The sequence below is a fragment of the Phyllobates terribilis genome, unplaced genomic scaffold (genome assembly GCF_046119375.1).
Source record: "Phyllobates terribilis strain yellow unplaced genomic scaffold, ASM4611937v1 Scaffold_9__5_contigs__length_417890890, whole genome shotgun sequence".
NCBI lineage: Eukaryota > Metazoa > Chordata > Amphibia > Anura > Dendrobatidae > Phyllobates > Phyllobates terribilis.
The window spans coordinates 229,927,686-229,949,336 of NW_027362769.1; the positions used below are offsets into that span (position 1 = coordinate 229,927,686).

At 45.5% G+C, this 21,651-nt stretch overlaps 1 protein-coding gene across 1 annotated transcript in view; it reads left to right on the plus strand.

The window, feature by feature from the left end:
* LOC141162056 (uncharacterized) overlaps positions 1 to 21,651 on the plus strand; it is a 539,567-nt gene that overhangs the window by 168,432 nt on the left and 349,484 nt on the right. The window contains exons 24-25 of the mRNA XM_073647724.1: positions 1,421 to 1,601; positions 2,823 to 2,978. Of these exons, the coding sequence (XP_073503825.1) occupies positions 1,421 to 1,601; positions 2,823 to 2,978 (337 nt within the window). The remainder of the gene's footprint in view (positions 1 to 1,420; positions 1,602 to 2,822; positions 2,979 to 21,651) is intronic.

Genomic DNA, 21,651 nt, shown 5'->3' on the forward strand with positions numbered 1-21,651 from the left:
GAGGGGTCAGGAGTACGGATGAGTAGACCTGTGGAAGTTTGAGTTCTGGTACCCGACCCAAACTTTAGTCCAAAGAACTGTATCCAAACCCTATTGAAAACAAGGAGCACCCAAACTTTGGAGCCAAAGTGTTCTCTCTCCTTTGTCACCGGACTTCCCCCCGAACTCCAAACATTAAGTCGGACTTCCGGGAGAAGTCTGTGTTCAGAGTTTAGCATCAGACACTAATTGTCCAGTACGAACCCCAAACTTTTAAGTTCGGGTTCGCTCATCTCTAGTCAGGAGAGATGTCAGTTGGCCGAACAAGCTGATAGCTATCTAAAGTCCATTAGCAGCCTATAGGCCCCCATACACATTACATAAAAGTATTTTGGATTTGTCAACCATTTAATGTACATCATTTTTAGGGCATAGTCAGACGGCCATATAAGTCGGACAGAAATCGGAACGCAGTGCACGGATTGTCTGGCGGCTCTCCCGACCTGAGCTTGGCAGTTGCATAGAAATATATGAAGCCGTCATGTTCTGGTTGGGAGAGCAGCCAGCCAGTCCGTGCATTGCGTTCCGATCTTGGTCAATTTATACAACTGTCTGACTGCGCCCTAATAGTCTAAACTCCTTCTTCCATGACTATATTCTTTCTCTCCTGTTGTGATTGGATTTTATGTACAAGCACAAGCTTTTCACAAACAAAGCAGAAGGTTCATACCAGGATTGCTGAGTTACATTACAGAAGGGACAAAAATTATTATCAATGACCATCAGTGAGAAAAGACACATACTGAGTGAAATGAGTCCAGTTTTAAACAGAAAATGTAACTACTCTTTAAATTGTGGAATGTTAACTACACTCCTACAAATTCATATGTATCAGTGAATTTAGTGATCAATTGCAAGATGCTGTGTAAAGTGCCTGCACTTTAAAAGTTCTGCTACCTGAAGTTACACAATTTTCACGACAGCAAACTCGTTCCCTCAATTTATTATCAGGGTTTTGTTTTAAAATCTCCATCAATTACCTATGACCAGGCTTGGACTGGCCCACAGGAGAAGCGGGGAATCCTCCAGTGGGCCCCCACCTTCTTATATGAGAGCAGTACTTGGCACAATATACTTGAATCACTATGTACAGACAAAGACGGCATCTTATTCATTTAACAATCTGCCCAGATCATTGTTATATAAATTTGTGATTGAGGATAATGTCACATTTGCATGTAGCTGAAAAGTGGGGCCCCAGAGTTGGTTACTGGTGGGTCCGTGGCACCCCAGTCCGACACTGCGCTGCGACGTATCATTACTCTTAAAGGTCTGTGGCAGTCATAAACTGGCGACGAGCGTAGTATCTGTGAACCTAATTTATGAGGAATAAACTGCATTATTGGAGTTTGGAGAATGACTGTTTCCATTTCCTTTGCAGGGATTGACAGATTTGCAGACAGTTGGTGGAGAACAGCGATACTCCGCTTTAGCAGAACTGAAGTTAAGCAAGCATGGCGGCCCCATCATAGTCACAGGAAATATTACTAAACAACTAGGCAAGAAGATGGTGTTTTCTGCATCACTAAATAACTTACTGAAGGATACGGCCTTTATTACAGGTTAGTAACAGATTGTATAAGGAAGTGATAAAATATATGCAGCAATCAGTGCTATCTGCATTATATGTCCGCATCTTTTGGAATCCTACAGTCCCAATAATATTGTTGTGTACTGTATGCAACAAATATACAGCAGAGTATTTTTTGTAACAGGCAGATGTATGCAACTGTACAGGTATATGCAAACTAAGCTTATATATGTGCAGGAAGGGGATACTGTGCAAAAAGTGATCATGTGATTCACGCATGTGTAATCAGGAGGTGGGTTTACCTGTCCTCTTCTAATGAATATGACAGATGCACAGTATCTGCCATTTGTGTACAGCTCCTAGCAAGTATCTGTAGACGTTACTTCCTTGGCCCTATTCACCTCCCAATGCGAAAGTGAGCAATGTCAAAATAACCTTTAAGGGTTAATCCCAACTTTGAAAGATACTACCTATTCTGTCGATAACTTTCTGATCGGTGTGGGCAAACTCCGGAGAATGGGGATCTTGTAAAGGATTGGTGCCTGTACATGGTCGCCACCTCTCCATGCATTCTTTAATCTACAGATAGCCTGGAAGTACTGCATTTGGCTTTTTCTGACTGTCCCTTGTTGCACACTAGTAACTCCCCTTTTCTTTTAAAAAAAACTCTGAAGGCAGATTCTCAGGGAGATCTATGTCTGGCCCATAGATCTTAACAACTCATTTAGATATGAGAAAAACATGGATTTCTCTGGAATAAGACATCTAATTGCAGATATCAAGGTATAATTTATTCAACTTTCCATGACCTTCATTATGAATTCAATATCTGAACGAGAAACTTTTTTAGAGTTGTTAAAAGTGCATGTAGGGAACAACACAAAATAATGCACCTGGTAGGGAAAGGGAAAAATGGCCTGATTCTGAACTAGTTAATATGTGATGTCAGTTTGATCATGAGGCAATCCTCTTTTACATAGTGTGTCACACGTTTCATAGTTATCTAAACATGTCATAAAAACATTCCATGCCCATGCAACGTTTGTTAACGATGCTTTAATAAAGAATTTTTGGAATTTTTGAACTTGATGCGGGATTCCAATATTAAACACATTTGAAGTGAATTTGCCTAAATTATTTATTGGTAAAAGTGTCTATAACTTGTCTGAATTTACTAATTTGTGGATTTGTATTGTATTTGTTTGTCCATTATTTCAATAATCATTTTTGTTTCTTTTTTTTTCCAATACAGTTTTAATTGATAAGAAGTCTGACGATAAAATAAAGCAATATTCACTGGAGAGTGAAGCTTATGTTCCCGGTGTGTTTGGGTCATATGGTATTGGACTTCTACAACAGCGAGGAAACATATGGACAAATGCAATGAGAATCAAGTATGGCCTTTTAGGTAATGTGTCTAAAGACTCTAATGCATGCTAGATGGAAGCCGGGGTAGTGGTCAATTCATTGGAATAGGGTGACACTAATATGCAAACAGTTTGTTTTGGGGGTTACTGATCTATAATGAATGATAATGTAGCACCCTGAGGATTCGGCTGCTACAGGGGTATTGCACCTCAACCCAGAGGTGTGATATTCCACTCCCGGGTAAGGATGGAGTGTGGAACTGAGCTCGGTAGGCTGCATGCACTACACACATCCCATTTCCGAGGAGCAGACCGACGGTACTCCCACTTAGAAATGTGCAGGTACGACCGAGTCTGTTCCTGGCTGGAGTGGGAGGGGGGGTGGAACATCCCATGTAGTGTAGGGGCAGATAGGGGGAGCAGCCTGGGTAAAGATAGGAGCTCATTGGGTGCTGGTCACCTGAGCTCACACATAGAGGGTGTATATAAGGTGGGCACCAACTGAGAACAGGGTCAGTCTGTCAGAATCAGGAAGAGGAGCAGAGCAGAGCCCTAGAGAGAGAGAGAGGAGAAAGAAAGAGAAAGACCCAGAGGGGGAAGACTGAAGGGACCCAAGAACCCAAATTAGAGCACCGGGTGAGGAGTCAGCAAAAGGGTACCGGAACCCAAGCTGGTGGGGGCAGAAAACAATCCCCAGCCAGAGACCGGAGGCCGTGGGCAGCGTCTGCCACGGCCACCCACCACATTCACCCCGAAGGCACACCACATGGAGGGTCAGGGAACCCAAGGCCAAGGGTGTCCCAACAGTAGGCCCGAGGGAGCTGGACCTAGGTGGATCACTGGTGGGGACGGCTGAAGAAAGGACAGAGGGAGAGCTCAGGGCCACGCTCCGGACTTGTTTGGGGGTTGGCTGGATCCAGGACCTGGTGGACGCAGCACGGCTCGGGTGGTCACTAGCAGCTGGAGTGACCGGAACATCAGCAGTGAGTAAATACCCTAAACTGCACAACCCGACTCTGTCTTCCTTTAACATCTATGCTGCACCACCACAACCCCCATCCTCTGCACCTGACCCCCTGAGGCTATACCCCACCCGTTGGGGGTTATACCATCAAAAGCTGCACCTACACCATCAGCCTCAGCGGACCCTGCTGCAGCGGCGGCCACAGTGACCGCATCACAACGGGTGGCGTAGTCGACACAAAAGAACTTTAGTAACATCTGTAGAACTGCCACATCACACTGAGCTTGACGCCCTGGGCACGGGGCCGGGTCACAGTCGCTCGGAGACTACAACCCCCCATCTGATCCGGTGCCGGGTATTCCCCTCAAAAAGGAATATGTCCCAGGGGGCGCGTCAATAACCACGGACCATAAAATTACAATTTCCAATGTGCAAAAATGAGGAAAAGAGAACAAAGATTGCACAAGTTCTACTGAGAGCTCAGTTCTAGCAGTTTTGACTGGTGGAGTTATAATACAGGATTTTTTTACAGTCATCCATAGCAGGTGATTAGTGTTGAGTGAGCATGCTCGGCACTGCTCGGTACTCACCCGAGCATCACGCTACTCGGGATGTTCGGCGAGCACCGAGCATTTCCGGGTTACTCGGGCGGTAGCTCGGGTCTCCGCCCTGCATTTTTGGCGCTCTTTACAGAGCCAATGAACATGCAGGGATTGCCAGCCAGTCACTGCAATGCCGCAGCCATGTTGGTTGTGGGCATTACATTGATTGGCTGGCCGCACAGTGTCACCTCGAGTATTTAAAACCGGGCGCCGCCATCTTGGACACAGACGGCTGGGATCAGACAGTGTAGAGACAGGGCTGCTGATTTAGGGAGAGATATATACTGCAAAATAGTTAGTGTAGGGTCTGTAAAGGCTGCCAGATCAAACAAACAGTCCTTCTCAGGACTAATATCCATCCCAGATATCAGGCAGGCAGGCTGTATAGGAGACGCAGTGGTTATACCAGCAAACGCTGCATTACAGTCCTGTGTGCTCCTGTTGCTGAAATTGCTGGACTTAGCTCTAGGTCTCAGGGGACAGGAAAAATCCTTTTTTTTTCATGTAAATCCTCTTTTTTTTTTCCTCCTTCACACTGTACAAATACCCGTCTTATTAACCTTTTGGTGTGTCCCCCCCCCCAATAAAAAAAAAAAAAGAAGCGTGTCTCTGATTTTTCAGACACAAATATATCTGTTGAAAATAGTCTGGTGTAGGCTAGAGAAACAGAAGTGTGGTTTTTCAGTTCCACGGTTCAAACCTCTGTATTATCCACTTTTGGGCCATTTGTATCTAAAAAAAAACAGTTTGAGTGTGTCGCTCACTGTTCAGTCGCAAATATATATATTTAAAAAGTCTGGTATACACCAGTAAATTATAACTGTGGTTTTGCTGTTCCACGGTAGAAAATCTCTATTATCCTGCTTTTGGCATTTTTTGCCATGAAGAAAAACAGTAATAGTGTCTCCTGATTGTTCAGACACAAATATATCTGTTGAAAATAGTCTGGTGTAGGTCCGAGAAATAGAAGTGTGGTTTTGCAGTTCCACGGGTCAAGTCTCTGTATTATCCACTTTTGGGCCATTTTTACCTAAAAAAAACAGTTTGAGTGTGTCGCTCACTGTTCAGCCGCAAATATCTCTATTTAAAATTGTCTGGTATACCCTAGTAAACAATAACTGTGGTTTTGCCATTCCACGGTAAAAAATCTCTATTATTCAGCTTTTGGTATTTTTTCCGTAAAGAAAAACAGTAATAGTTTCTCCCTGATTGTTCAGATTGTTTAAAAGAGTCGGGTGTAGGCCGGAGAAATAGAACTGTGGTTTTCCTCTTCCACGGTTCTAATCTACTTTTTATTACCCTTTTTCCATTGATAGTGCGAGTGTAAGCTATTTTACTTCCTTTACAATGGGCAAGGCGCGTGGCAAGGGACGTGGAACTGGACGTTCTGGTGATGGTGCGTGCAGAGGACGGGGCCGTGGCCAAGGTGAAAATGTGCCACAACCAACAGCCACATCTTCTCGCTCCCACTTCTTGACCGAATTACTAGGGAAGCACAGAACAACACCAGTATTGCGAACTGATCAGTGTGAACAGGTTATTACTTGGATAGCAGATAATACTTCCAGTCACCTGGGCACCACCACCTCCGGTCTGTCTTCCACACGGTCAACTCTTAGTAGCCGTGAGTCTCGACCGCATACTCCTCCTCACCCTGATGCTCCTTCCTCCCACCATGCCGAGTGTCGTCAGACAGCAACTGATCCCACACTTGGACACTCTGTAGAGCTGTTCACTGGTCCATTTCCATATTTGTGCCCCTCGCCTGCTCCGCTTGAAGTGGTGGAAGAGGAGATCCCATGTAGCGATGCCCAAATATTTGAACAGCTACGGCCACAGGAAGTCGACGCTGGCAATTTGTCACAAGAGGTGGACGATGACGAGACGCAATTGCCAGGTAGTGAGGAGGAGGATCGTGGTGCGCAAGTGGAAGAGGAGGAAGTGGTGGATGATCTAGTAACTGACCCAACATGGCAGGAGGACATGCAGAGCGAGGCCAGCAGCACACAGGGGGAGGGAGGCAGAGTACCCCAACAGGCAGGAAGAAGCAGTGTGGTGGCTGCACACAGAAGGCAGGCAACAGTTCCCCGTAACACCAACACGAGGGACGTTGACAGTACAACCTGTAGGTCTTCCAGAGTCTGGAATTTTTTTAAAGACTCTGCTGATAACCCCAAAAAGGCCATTTGTACCACCTGCCATGCCAGCATCAGCAGGGGTGACAAAACTACCAGCCTGACCACCACTAGCATGATCAGGCACATGGCAGCAAAGCACCCGACTTTGTGGGGTGAACCCCAGGGTCCACGACCAGTGTCAGCGGGTGTCACCACTGCTTCTTCCACTGTTGTGCGTGCAATAGAACCCCCTGTTGTGTGTGCAAGGCAATCCTCTGTCCATACTGCATGCAAAGATGCCCCCTCCTCTCAGTCTTCACTTGTTCTGGCAGTTTCTCAAGAAACAGCATCAACGTCCACGTCCCACCGCAGCGTTCAATTGTCCATATCCCAGACCTTTTAACGAAAGCGGAAATTCGCAGCCAACCTTTTTAGTGCCGCTGGGGGAATTATAACTGATAAGCGCACTCGCCTGTCAACTGACAATGCTGACAAGCTGACCCTTATCAAAATGAACAAGGGCTGGATTGGGCCAGACTTCTCATCACCACCAAATGACAGCAGAGTAACATAAAGTCAAATCCACTGTGTTATTTCGGGAGGTGTATTCACATGCACCGCTTCACACCCACACATGGGTATACGCTTCCTCATTTCGGCTGTTTTATGTTCTTCTCCTTATCCTCAGCTTCCACCACCACTATACCACCAGGGTGACCGTGGTCCGTGTTGCCATTATTGAAAGTTCCTCCGCCCTTATTTTTGTCAGCTTTTGCTTGGAAGGCATAAGCAAAGACTGTGGGAGACCCACTCCCCAATAATGGGAATAATATTTTTAAGATGCTGTACTGTATGGCTCTTGTAAGGGGCATTAAAACCGTCTTGTTAAGCTACTGGGACCTCCACGTCTCTTCCAAGGGGCATTCAAACGGTCTTGTTAAGCTACTGGGACCTCCACGTCTCTTCTGAGGGGCATTCAAACGGTCTTGTTAAGCTACTGGGACCTCCACGTCTCTTCTGAGGGGCATTAAAACTGTCTTGTTAAGCTACTGTGACCTCCACCACTTTTCCAAGGGGCATTAAAACCATCTTGTTAAGCTACTGGGACCTCCACGTCTCTTCCAAGGGGCATTCAAACGGTCTTGTTAAGCTACTGGGACCTCCACGTCTCTTCTGAGGGGCATTCAAACGGTCTTGTTAAGCTACTGGGACCTCCACGTCTCTTCTGAGGGGCATTAAAACTGTATTGTTAAGCTACTGTGACCTCCATCACTTTTCCAAGGGGCATTAAAACCATCTTGTTAAGCTACTGGGACCTCCACGTCTCTTCCAAGGGGCATTCAAATGGTCTTGTTAAGCTACTGGGACCTCCATGTCTCTTCTGAGGGGCATTAAAACTGTCTTGTTAAGCTACTGTGACCTCCACCACTTTTCCAAGGGGCATTAAAACCATCTTGTTAAGCTACTGGGAACTCCACGTCTCTTCTGAGGGGCATTAAAAGCGTCTTGTTAAGCTACTGCAACCTCCACCACTTTTCCGAGGGGCATTAAAACCGTCTTGTTAAGCTACTGGGATCTCCACATCTCTTCCAAAGGGCATTCAAACCACCTTGTTAAGCTACTGGGACCTCCACGTCTCTTCCAAGGGGCATTCAAACCGTCTTGTTAAGCTACTGGGACCTCCACGTCTCTTCCAAGGGGCATTCAAACCGTCTTGTTATCTACTGCGACCTCCACCACTTTTCCAAGGGGCATTCAAACCGTCTTGTTAAGCTACTGTGACCTCCACCACTTTTCCAAGGGGCATTAAAACCATCTTGTTAAGCTACTGGTACCTCCACGTCTCTTCCAAGGGGCATTCAAACCGTCTTGTTAAGCTACTGCGACCTCAACCACTTTTCCAAGGGGCATTCAAACCGTCTTGTTAAACCACTCTGAACTCCACAGCTCTTCCAAGGGGCATTGAAATGTTGTTTTTAATTAACTCTAACCTCCACGACTCTTCGAACGGGCATTGCATTTCCTCCTAATTTTTGGCATCTTTTGCTTGGAAGGCATAAGCAAAGACTATGGGAGACCCACTCCCCAATAATGGGAATAATGTTTGTAATATGCTGTACTGCATGACTCTTGTAAGGGGCATTGCAAGTTCCTCCATCCTAATTTTTGGCAGATTTTGCTTGGAAAGCATAAGCAAAGACTATGGGAGACCCACTCCCCAATAATGGGAATAATGTTTGTAATATGCTGTACTGCATGGCTCTTGTAAGGGGCATTGCAAATTCCTCCGTCCTAATTTTTGGCAGCTTTTGCTTGGAAGGCATAAGCAAAGACTATGGGAGACCCACTCCCCAATAATGGGAATAATGTTTGTAATATGCTGTACTGCATGGCTCTTGTAAGGGGCATTGCAAGTTGCTCCGTCCTAATTTTTGGCAGCTTTTGCTTGGAAGGCATAAGCAAAGACTGTGGGAGACCCACTCCCCAATAATGGGAATAATATTTTTAAGATGCTGTACTGTATGGCTCTTGTAAGGGGCATTAAAACCGTCTTGCTAATCTACTGTGACCTCCACCACTTTTCCAAGGGGCATTAAAACCATCTTGTTAAGCTACTGGGACCTCCACGTCTCTTCTGAGGGGCATTAAAAGCGTCTTGTTAAGCTACTGCGACCTCCACCACTTTTCCAAGGGGCATTAAAACCATCTTGTTAAGCTACTGGGACCTCCACTTCTCTTCTGAGGGGCATTAAAAGCGTCTTGTTAAGCTACTGCGACCTCCACCACTTTTCCGAGGGGCATTAAAACCGTCTTGTTAAGCTACTGGGACCTCCACGTCTCTTCCAAGGGGCACTCAAACCGTCTTGTTAAGCTACTGCGACCTCCACCACTTTTCCAAGGGGCATTCAAACCGTCTTGTTAAGCTACTGGAACCTCCACGTCTCTTCCGAGGGGCATTAAAACCGTCTTGTTAAGCTACTGTGACCTCCACGTCTCTTCAAAGGGGCATTTAAAGCGTCTTCTTAAGCCACTCTGAACTCCACAGCTCTTCCAAGGGGAATTGAAATGTTGTTTTTAATTACCTCTAACCTCCACGACTCTTCCAATGGGCATTGCATTTCCTCCTAATTTTAGTCAGCTTTTGCTTTTCAATGCAATGGTGAAAACTAAGGGAGACCCACTCCCCAATAATGGGTAGAAGGATTTTAGTACGCTGTAATCCACGTCTGTTTCAAGGGGCATTGCAGTTCCTCATAATTTTTGGAAAGCCTTCCATTCACTGCTTAGGCCAACAGTGTACAGGAGACCCAGTTGCTATAAATGGAAAAAACGGTTTAGTTAAGGCCCTCTGACCTCCATGTCATTTCCAAGGTGCATTGGAGTGCCTCGAAATTTTTGGTAGGCATTGCACTCACTGTATGCCCTATAACTGTGTAGCCGAACCGCTCCTTTTGTTACAGAAACATATCCTACAAGACATATGTGGTTGACTGGCCTGATATTGATGTGAATGGTCCCTGTTCCTCCTGCTCTTTCTCCTTTGCCACCACCTCATCCATCATTTATCACCTGAAGCTTTGTTTTAACGGGAGTCATAGAACTGGGATAGTAGCAGGAAAACATCCAGCAATCCTCGGAGGAGGTAGGATATGCGCAAAAACGCTGACCACCTCAGGCCTAGCCGCTACTACATACATGCGCTTGCATTCCAAGAAAGCAAAGCTGATGCTAACTTCTATCATCATCATCATGCTCCTCAACTTGGCACTCTCAACTCCCCTGATGGAGAAGCCAGGGCCCCCCGGAGGAGTCTGGTTCTCTGGTGGGCTCGTCCAATGCTGCCCTAAAGCAGGCCGGGCTAAGAAAAGTGTGTGGGGGGAAGTTGACAGGAGAAATAGGGGTGGCTGGGGACCATTTATGGACACCCGGCTGCCCCCAGGTGGCTGGGGACCGTGTGTGGACACCCGGCCGCGGGACGGCTGGGGACCGAGTATGGACACCCGGCCGCCCCCTGGCGGCTGGGGACCAAGTGTGGACACCCGGCCGCCGGGCGGCTGGGGACCGAGTATGGATACCAGGCCGCCAACGCAGGCATGACATGGTGGCCAGATTCCGCCTCCACATACCTAAAAGGCCCAATTTCAAGTGCAAGCAAGCAGTATGGTATTGCAGCCTGGGGGTGGGTGGGTGGCAGGCTGCATACTTGCGCTTGCATTGCAAGGAATGGGGGAGGTACAATTGAACACTGCTCTGGGAGAAGGACTTGCATGGGGATAGTTGCAAGTCTGCATCTTCTGATGCGGCAAGGATGACTTCTGATGGCCACACTTTTAGGCAGTGACCTGGGTGTCAGAGATGCTTCCAGGGGTCTTCCCCATTCTGTCCCCATGTCTTTTCAGCACTGTATGCATGTGTCACACAGCACATGGCCAGATAAGGTTGTAAAATGTTAAAATGACATTTCCCGGTGAATGCATTTGTCACGGTTGAAAGCAATATAAAAGTGCAAAAACTCATAAAAAATGCTACTTGTGAACATAGCCCAAGGTGTGGAGGAGTATTTTTTTGGGGGGTTATTTATTTTACCTTATACGCAAGTCTTTACCCTGGAAAGGAACTTCCTTAACATATTTCACAGGAAAGCAGTTTCAGTTTAGTTTTTGAACGTTTTATTGTGAGCCCTTAAAAGTGGCTTAATACCTCTGACCACGTTGTTGACAGCAGTGACCTGGGGGTCAGAAATGCTTCCTGGGGCGATCCCCATGCTGTCGCCATGTTATTTGAGCACTGTCACTATCGTTTTGGGCACTTGTTAGGCTTTTAAAAGACTGCCGGGGGTGCCGCCGCAAAAATGCTCACGTCTCCCATAGACTAACATAGGGCTCGTTGCTCGGGTCGAGCACCTGAATATCACGGCGAGCTCGGCCCGAGCTTCGAGCACCCGAGCATTTTAGTGCTCGCTTAACACTACAGATAATATATTACATATACCACGGAGTTAGGACGGAGCATTCCCCAAATTACTGTAGTGGGAAATGGGATGTAAATTAGATGAAATTTGTACTAGTCTTCCATCATTTGCGGTTCTTCTTGAATGACCTTTGATTTACTTGATTGTGCTGGAATTTCTGCTAAAAAGGGAAATATATTTTTAAAGGTGCTATGAAATTTTCACCAGATGTTGGTAACAAACCTTCCAATCCACAAATGTTCTGTTTCATCGGATTCAGGTCAGGTGATTGGCTGGGCCATTCTAGCGGCTTTATTTTCTTTCTCTGAAACCATTTGAAAGTTTCTTACCTGTGTTTGGGATCATTGCCTTGCTGAAATTCCACCCTCGTTTCATCTTCATCATCCTGGTAGATGGCAGCAGATTTTTATTGTTAGGCAATCCCCGCATGTGATGTGGCTGTCTAACAGCAGCGAAACATGCATCCGCAAGGACTCAAACATACTACTCAAGCACGCCCAAGATACTCAGATAACACCCGAGCATGCTCGTATAACACGATATCAGAACACGCTCACTCATCACTACTCGGTACATTTGTCCATTCATCCTTCCTTCAATGACATGAATTTTGCCTGTGTCGTATGCTAAAATACAGTCCCACACCATGATGTTCCCTACACTAAACTCCACAGTTGGCATAGTGTTTTTGGGGTGATATTCAGTGTCTTTTGGCCTCCAAACATGGTGTGTATTATGGCATCCAAAGAGTTCAGTGTTAGTCTCATCTGACCAGACTATATTCTCCCAGTATTTCACAGGCTTGTGTGATGTTGTTGAGCAAACTTTAAACACGCTTGAACATGCTTTTTGTTCAGCAATGGAGCCTTGCATGGTGAGCGTGCATACAGGCCATGGAGGTTGTGTGGTGAGTGTGCATACAGGCCATGGAGGTTGTGTGGTGAGTGTGCATACAGGCCATGGAGGTTGCGTGGTGAGCGTGCATACAGGCCATGGAGGTTGTGTGGTGAGCGTGCATACAGGCCATGGAGGTTGTGTGGTGAGCATGCATACAGGCCATGGAGGTTGTGTGGTGAGCGTGCATACAGGCCATGGAGGTTGTATGGTGAGCGTGCATACAGGCCATGGAGGTTGTGTGGTGAGGGTGCATGCAGGCCATGGAGGTTGAGTGCATTACTTATTGTTTTCTTTGGAAAAATTGTACCTGCTGATTCCGGGTCTATCTGTAGCTCTCCCGGGTGGCCCTTGGCTCCTGGACAACTCTTCTGATAATTCTTTTCACTCCTCTCTCTGAAATCTTGCGGGGAGCACCTGATTGTGGTTGGTTTATGGTGAAATAATGTTCTTTCCACTTCCAGATTATGGCCCCAACAGTGCTCACTGGAACTTACAGTAGTTTAGAAATTCTTCTGTAACCAATGCCATCAGAATATTTTACAATAAAAAGGTTGCAAAGGTATTGAGACAGCTCACTAGTTTTACCCATGATATGTTTCTTGTGTGGCATCTTGGTATTGAGACATATTCTTATAGGCTATCAGTTGAACCAGCTGATATTATTTTTCACTAAGTGTCAGGATTGCTTTCTAATTACTGATAGATTTCAGCTGGTGTCATGACTTCCCATGGCTATTTGCACCTCTTTCTTATGTGTTCAATAGTTTTTCACTGTGTTATTTCTCATTATTACACATAACTTAATTTATGGACATCTACGGTCTGATTTATTTGCCTGTGTGGATTGGATGGTTTGTTACCGACATCTGGTGAGAATTGCCTGTCAATAGCACTTTTAGAAATATATTTACTTAGAAAATTGGTGACCTGTTCAATACTTATTTCACCCGCTGTACTATATATACACTTTTCAACATTACAATTGAAACACCAAGAAGGAAAAGTTGTGGAATTCAGAAACCAGAGGATGGCTTGTCTGCTTTCAGTCAGGTTATTAATGGTTGTCTGAGGAATGTTCTGCCATGCTAAATGCCCTTGGGTATGGAAATCAGCAATATTGGCTGCTGGCAGATCACTCTGCAAATGCCGCCCAATGACGTCCCAGATGTCCTCTATGGGAGACTAGTCCGAAGATGCTGTAGCCATAGTACCACGCTTAGGCCATGTAGGCTGCTCACTGCAGCACGAACAACATTAAACCTTGCATTGTCGTATTGAAAAATGACTCCACAAGTACAGACACTTTCACTGCCATCATCTGTACTCCAAATGAGTATATTCTGATATTAATGCAGCTGAAAGCAGGCAAATAGATTTGGGGCAAAGCAGAGATTTTGAAACCACTTGAATCCAATTCTTTACAGAAATGAAGATAAATCCCCTAATAAAGTGATTTGATAAGTTTCATAACTTTCCACGTTGGATAAAGATAGTAAAAGAAATTAAAGTTAATTACTTTTTAAGTTTAAAGCCGTAAATTGGTGCATGGCCGAATATGAGAGCTATATATGGACTTGAGCGTGTGCCTAAACTGTAGCAGCCCCCAGCTAAAGAGTAGAGATGAGCGTTGTTCTACTCGAACTGTTCGCCAATCTCAAATTCGAGCTGTTTTGGGCGGTGTTCGAGCCGTTCGGCGAACACGAACAATTTGAGAAAAATTCGGCTGTTCGAGGTTATGTTCGATAACTGTTCGTGCACCAAAATCATAACTGGATTTTTTCTCAGTAATGATGAAAATTAATGTTAATACGCAGTTTGAGTGTACAGCGGGGTGGGGGGAGGGGCAGGGGATGGATCTCTGCAGAAATAATGAAGATCTCCATTTTTTTTTCTCTTTCCCGCATTTACAGTGGGGAGGTGCAATCTGTCAGCCTATCAGCAGCGCACACACGGAGCGAAGTGCTTTTTTTCACACAAGCAAGGGCATGTGTGATTGGCAGTGTATGTCACATGTCCTTGCCCTATAAGACCAAGCCATTTTCCCCGTCGCCACCATTTTCTCACTGCTGCAGCTGCATGTTAGACGGCACCGCTGTTGCTGTGTGCGCTATACCTTGTTAATTTCAAGCCAATTTTCGCACAAATATACAGATAGCTTGGGAGTAGGGAATAGTTGTGATTGCAGTCCTTTTAAGGACTAGGTTACAGCATTTCCTACGACTTTTATCAGGCAGGTCTGTGCTCTTAAATAGATCGGTTGTGGGAGTAAAGACTAATTGTAATTGCAGTCCTTTTCAAGACTAGGTTACATCAGTTCCTATCAGTTTTTGCCAGGCAGGTCTGTGCCAGTGCTGTGCAAGTTTTTTTCACAGCATTTGGCTGAATCTAGCAAAGCTAATCCTTTTTGGCCTATTGCAGAGTGTGTTAGTCAGTGGAGTAGCCTATCTGTGTTGCAAGATATACCACCTGTGTATAGAATACCAATTTTTTTACTGCACCTAGTGAAGTAAAATCTTTTGGGCATAGCATCATTCTATTAGTCCATCTATACTGACCTCCATCAGGTTGCAAATTAAAACTAATTTTTATCTGCATCTACAGTACCTCTGAAAAAATATTTGGGCTTCTAGCAGTGTGTGGGACTTGTTCTATTAGTCCATCTATACTGACCTCCATCAGGTTGCAAACTGAATATAGTTTTTTCTGCATCTACCTCTGAAAAAATATTGGGCTTCTAGCTGTGTGAGGGTCTTGTTCTATTAATCCATCTATACTGACCTCCATCAGGTTGCAAACTGAATATATTTTTTTCTGCATCTACCTCTGAAAAAATATTTGGCCTTCTAGTAGTGTGTCGGACTTTCTCTATTAGTCCATCTATACTGACCTCCATCAGGTTGCAAACTGAATATAATTTTTTTCTGCATCTAGCTCTGAAAAAATATTTGGCCTTCTAGTAGTGTGTCGGACTTTCTCTATTAGTCCATCTATACTGACCTCCATCAGGTTGCAAATTAAAACTAATTTTTATCTGCATCTACAGTACCTCTGAAAAAATATTTGGGTTTCTAGCTGTGTGTGGGACTTGTTGTATTAGTCCATCTATACTGACCTCCATCAGGTTGCAAACTGAATATATTTTTTTCTGCATCTACCTCTGAAAAAATATTTGGCCTTCTAGTAGTGTGTCGGACTTTCTCTATTAGTCCATCTATACTGACCTCCATCAGGTTGCAAATTAAAAATAATTTTTATCTGCATCTACAGTACCTCTGAAAAAATATTTGGGCTTCTAGCTGTGTGCGGGACTTGTTGTATTAGTCCATCTATACTGACCTCCATCAGGTTGCAAACTGAATATATTTTTTTCTGCATCTACCTCTGAAAAAATATTTGGCCTTCTAGTAGTGTGTCGGACTTTCTCTATTAGTCCATCTATACTGACCTCCATCAGGTTGCAAACTGAATATAATTTTTTTCTGCATCTAACTCTGAAAAAATATTTGGCCTTCTAGTAGTGTGTCGGACTTTCTCTATTAGTCCATCTATACTGACCTCCATCAGGTTGCAAATTAAAACTAATTTTTATCTGCATCTACAGTACCTCTGAAAAAATATTTGGGCTTCTAGCAGTGTGTGGGACTTGTTCTATTAGTCCATCTATACTGACCTCCATCAGGTTGCAAACTGAATATATTTTTTTCTGCATCTACCTCTGAAAAAATATTGGGCTTCTAGCTGTGTGTGGGTCTTGTTCTATTAATCCATCTATACTGACCTCCATCAGGTTGCAAACTGAATATAATTTTTTTCTGCATCTAGCTCTGAAAAAATATTTGGCCTTCTAGTAGTGTGTCGGACTTTCTCTATTAGTCCATCTATACTGACCTCCATCAGGTTGCAAATTAAAAATAATTTTTATCTGCATCTACAGTACCTCTGAAAAAATATTTGGGCTTCTAGCTGTGTGCGGGACTTGTTGTATTAGTCCATCTATACTGACCTCCATCAGGTTGCAAACTGAATATATTTTTTTCTGCATCTACCTCTGAAAAAATATTTGGCCTTCTAGTAGTGTGTCGGACTTTCTCTATTAGTCCATCTATACTGACCTCCATCAGGTTGCAAATTAAAAATAATTTTTATCTGCATCTACAGTACCTCTGAAAAAATATTTGGGCTTCTAGCTGTGTGCGGGACTTGTTGTATTAGTCCATCTATACTGACCTCCATCAGGTTGCAAACTGAATATATTTTTTTCTGCATCTACCTCTGAAAAAATATTTGGCCTTCTAGTAGTGTGTCGGACTTTCTCTATTAGTCCATCTATACTGACCTCCATCAGGTTGCAAATTAAAAATAATTTTTATCTGCATCTACAGTACCTCTGAAAAAATATTTGGGCTTCTAGCTGTGTGCGGGACTTGTTGTATTAGTCCATCTATACTGACCTCCATCAGGTTGCAAACTGAATATATTTTTTTCTGCATCTACCTCTGAAAAAATATTTGGCCTTCTAGTAGTGTGTCGGACTTTCTCTATTAGTCCATCTATACTGACCTCCATCAGGTTGCAATTTCAAAATATTTTTTTTCTGCATCTAACCCAGCCAATAGTTTTGGCCTAATACCACAGTTTGGCCACTCAGCTCTGCTCGGTTACCATCCATTGTTTTTTTGTGCAAACAACTCCAGAGTTGTGAATTAGTTAACCACCAAAATGAGTGGAAAAAGGCCTGCTGCTGGTGGAAAGGGGAATAGGCGTGTTGGGAAGGGGAAAAAAGGTTGTGTCCGTGGGGTAGGTGTTAAAGCAACAGTAACATCTGCAGAAGAAAGACCATCTTCCAGCCAAACTAAAATGTCTACTTCTTTTAGCGGACAATGTGATAAGATCCCTTTCTTACGGCCACGCCAATCGCTACAAATTCCAGATGAGGCACAAAAACAGCAGGTGCTTCAACGGATATCAAGTGCTCCTTTAAGTGGGCTCTCCTCCACATCAACTTCAACATCACAAATACTCCAGTCCTCAAAGGTGTCACCCAAATCGCACTTGCTTCCTCACAGCTCCCAAATCTCCAGCTGCCCGTCTGAGTATGAGGTAGAACAGATGGTTGAGTCTGCAGAGCTGTTTACTCATACTATAGCCTGGGAATCAGAGGTCGACTCCAGCGCTTCTGTGAATCCAGACGAGGAAATGATCTGCACTGATGCCCAGAATCTTTATGAGTCGGATCCAGGACCAGACGCAGAAGGTTCTGACCATAATGTAGACCCTCATTCCCAAACTGTAACTCCTGTTGGTGGAGACAATGAGGAAGACGATGATAAGACTCAAATACCTGATTGGAGCGACAACTTTAGTTTTTTGTCAGGGCAGGAACAGGTTGGCTCTGAGGACGACGGGTGTGATAACGCACAGGGTGATGATGATGAGGTCGGAGATCCCACTTACTGTCAACCCACAGTCAGCCAAGAGATGAGGTCAGCAGAGGAGGTGGAGGAAGATGCTAGTGACGACGAGGTCAGGTTGCGCCTTCCTGGACAGAGACGTAGTACTGGAAGCACGTCAACAACTGCATCCTCAAACACAACTCTGCCTCTCACCACAAGTCGTGGTGGCTCTTCAGGTCGCATGGGTGCTAAGCCTTGCATAGCCTGGGCATTTTTTCAGATCGATAAAGATGACCCAACTCGTGTTATCTGTAACATTTGTCAGCAAAAGCTAAGTAGAGGCCAAAAAATACATAGTTTGAGTACTTCATGCATGAACCGGCACATGGACATGAAGCATAAGTTGCAGTGGGAAGCTCAGTGTGCTACAATGCGGCCTAGCCGGCCGGGCCAACCACCGTCTGCCATATCTTGTGCATCCGCGGCCTCTTCATCCTCTGTGACTGGGGGGACAGCAGTCACACCTGTTTTGGGGCGCAGACCTGCCACCTCTTTACCCGCAACAGCCAGCGTGATTGGCAGGTCATCATTTTCTTTGGAGGTGGTAACACCAGCTGGTGTTGAGCGCTGTCCGACATCGATAGCACCACCTTTGGATGAAGGCAACCTAACATGTCCGCCTGCATCTTCCTCACAGACCGGCAGTTTGCCGGGGACACCCTTATCAACCCCGTCTAAGCACAATAGCCAGCCCTCGGTCCCTCAGATGTGGACAAGTAAAAGACCATTTCTTCCTAGCCATGAGAAAGCTAAGAGGTTGAATTTCACCATCTGCAAGCTCTTGGCTACAGAAATGCTGCCTTTCCGCCTGGTGGACACAGAGGATTTTCGAGACCTTATGTCCGTCGCAGTGCCCCAGTACCAGATGCCCAGTCGGCACTACTTCTCAAAGAAAGGTGTGCCTGCGCTCCACCAGCATGTCGCACACAACATCACCGCTTCTTTGAGAAACTCTGTGTGTGACAGGGTGCATTTCACCACAGACACTTGGACGAGTAGGCATGGACAGGGGCGTTACATGTCGCTGACTGGGCACTGGGTAACTATGGTGACAGCAGGACAAGGGGCTGCTGTCCAAGTCTTGCCGTCCCCACGAGTTGTGCGTCAATCCTCTTTATGTCAAAGTTCCTCCACTGCTTCTGCCTCCTCAACCTCCTCTCGGTCTTCCACCTGCACCCAAAGCCTGTCTGGTCATGCCACAAGCTTTCTAACTGCGCAGAAGGGATCCTGCACACCTCCTTACTATGCTGGCAGTAGGGCTCAACGTCATCAGGCGGTTTTTACATTGAAATGTCTGGGAAATGTGAGTCACACAGCTGAGGAGTTGTGGTCAGCTCTGGAGAACCAATTTCATGAATGGTTGTCTCCACTGGACCTGAAACCAGGGAAGGCCGTGTGCGACAATGCCGCAAACCTGGGTGCGGCACTTCGCCGGGGCAATGTCACACACGTGCCTTGTATGGCTCACGTGTTGAACCTGGTTGTCCAGCAATTTTTAGCCCACTATCCCAGACTAGATGGCCTTCTGCAGAGGGCACGGTCGCTGTGTGCTCACTTCCGCCGTTCGCATCCCGCAGCTCAGCGACTTACATCTCTACAGAAGTCGTTGGGCCTGCCACTTCACCGGCTAAAATGCGATGTGCCTACCCGGTGGAATTCAACTCTGCACATGTTGCAGCGACTGTGGCAGCACCGACAAGCCCTGGTGCAATACGTTCTGACGTATAGCCTGGGCCAACGAGATTCAGAGGTGGGGCAAATCACGCTGGAGGAGTGGTCTCAGATCAGGGACCTATGCACCCTTCTGCACAGTTTTGAAATGGCGACGAAGATGTTTAGTGCTGACGATGCCATTATCAGCATGACTATTCCGGTGATTTACATGACGGAGCACATGTTAAACAGAATTCGGAGTCAGGTGGTGGCACAAGAGGAGGTGGAGGAAGTAGAGGAGGAGGAGTTGTATGCGGAAGGGCTAACATCTGCAAGGTCCAGAAGGTCGGCAGCACCAAGGCGGCAGGCATGTGAGGGTGGGGGAGATGGTTTTACCAGGGCGCATGGTAGCAGCCAAACTAGTGAGGAAGGTGCAGGAGCCCAGGAAGAAGTGGAGGACGAACTGATGGAAGACTCATCAGATGAGGGAGACCTTGATCACATTTCTGTTGTGCGAGGTTGGGGGGAGAGGACAGAGGAAGGAAGCATGATTGTTACCTCGCCACCAACACAACAGGGACTTGGTGCTCCTGGATGCGCAACACACATGAGTGCCTTCTTGCTGCACTACCTGCAACATGACCCTCGAATTGTGAGAATTAGAAATAATCCTGACTACTGGGTTGCCACACTGTTAGATCCCCGGTACAAAAGTAAATTTGCAGAAATTATTCCTGCCATAGAAAGGGATGCACGCATGCAGGAGTATCAGCAGAGACTGTTGCAGAATCTTACATGTGCTTTTCCACAAAATACCAGTGGTGCACGTAGTGAATCTCACAGTTCCAACTTGCCAACCGTGGGACCGTCAAGTGTTCAGCACTCAAACCGTAACAGAACCACAGTATCTGCTGGTAACATCAATTTTGCGGAATCATTTCACCACTTTTTTAGCCCATCCTTTGCAAGGCCACAGGAGACAAGAAGTCTGACACATAGTCAACGCCTAGAGACGATGGTACAGGAGTATCTCCAAGTAAACATTGAAGCCACGACTGTGTCACTGGACCCTTGCTCTTTTTGGGCTTCCAATCTGGATAAATGGCTGGAGCTAGCCACTTACGCCTTGGAGATCTTGTCATGCCCCGCAGCCAGCGTTCTGTCTGAACGTGTGTTCAGCGCTGCTGGTGGTGTGCTGACAGATAAGCGCACGCGGCTCTCCACTGATAATGTAGACAGACTCACGTTCATAAAGATGAACAAATCATGGATCCGAAACGACTTTTCTACCCCTGTGTCATCCTGGGGAGAGTAAAAGCTTGATGATTGGTTAAAATCACCCTACCAAACGTTTTAAGCTTTCAAATTACTAATCATGTTTATCTGTATCTTGACTGGAAAATAATTTGGGCTTTGTAGCAGTGTGCAGCACTGATCCTATTAGGCCATCTATATTAAGCTCCACCAGATTTAAAATTAAAAATAATTTTTAGCTGCATCTAGCCCGGAAAATAATTTTGGGGCTCCGAGATGCGCAAGACACATAAGTGCCTTCTTGCTGCACTACCTGCAGCATGACCCTCATATTGTCAGAATTCGAAGTAATCATGACTACTGGGTTGCCACACTCTTAGATCCCCCAAACTTTTCGATCAACCTTTTCATTTTAATAAAGACCAAAAAAATGGTCATTTTTGAAATTATAAGCATTAGCAGGTTGTTAGAAACTGAAATCAAACAGTTTTCAACTCAAAACTTTATTCTAGGTGATGTTACATTTTCACATAGGACCCCTTGTTCAAAAGGAGCTTCTGAACTCTCTCGTCCATTGAATTTGTCAGGTTTTGGATGGTTTCTGCTTCAATTGTTTTGCATGAGGACAGAATACCCTCCCAGAGCTGTTGCTTAGATGTGAACTGCCTCCCGCCATCATAGACACTCCTTTTAATGATGCTCCAAAGGTTCTGAATGGGGTAGAGGTCAGGGGAGCATGGGGGTCACACCATAAGTTTGTCCCCTTTTATGCCCATATCAGCCAGAGATGCAGATGTTTTAT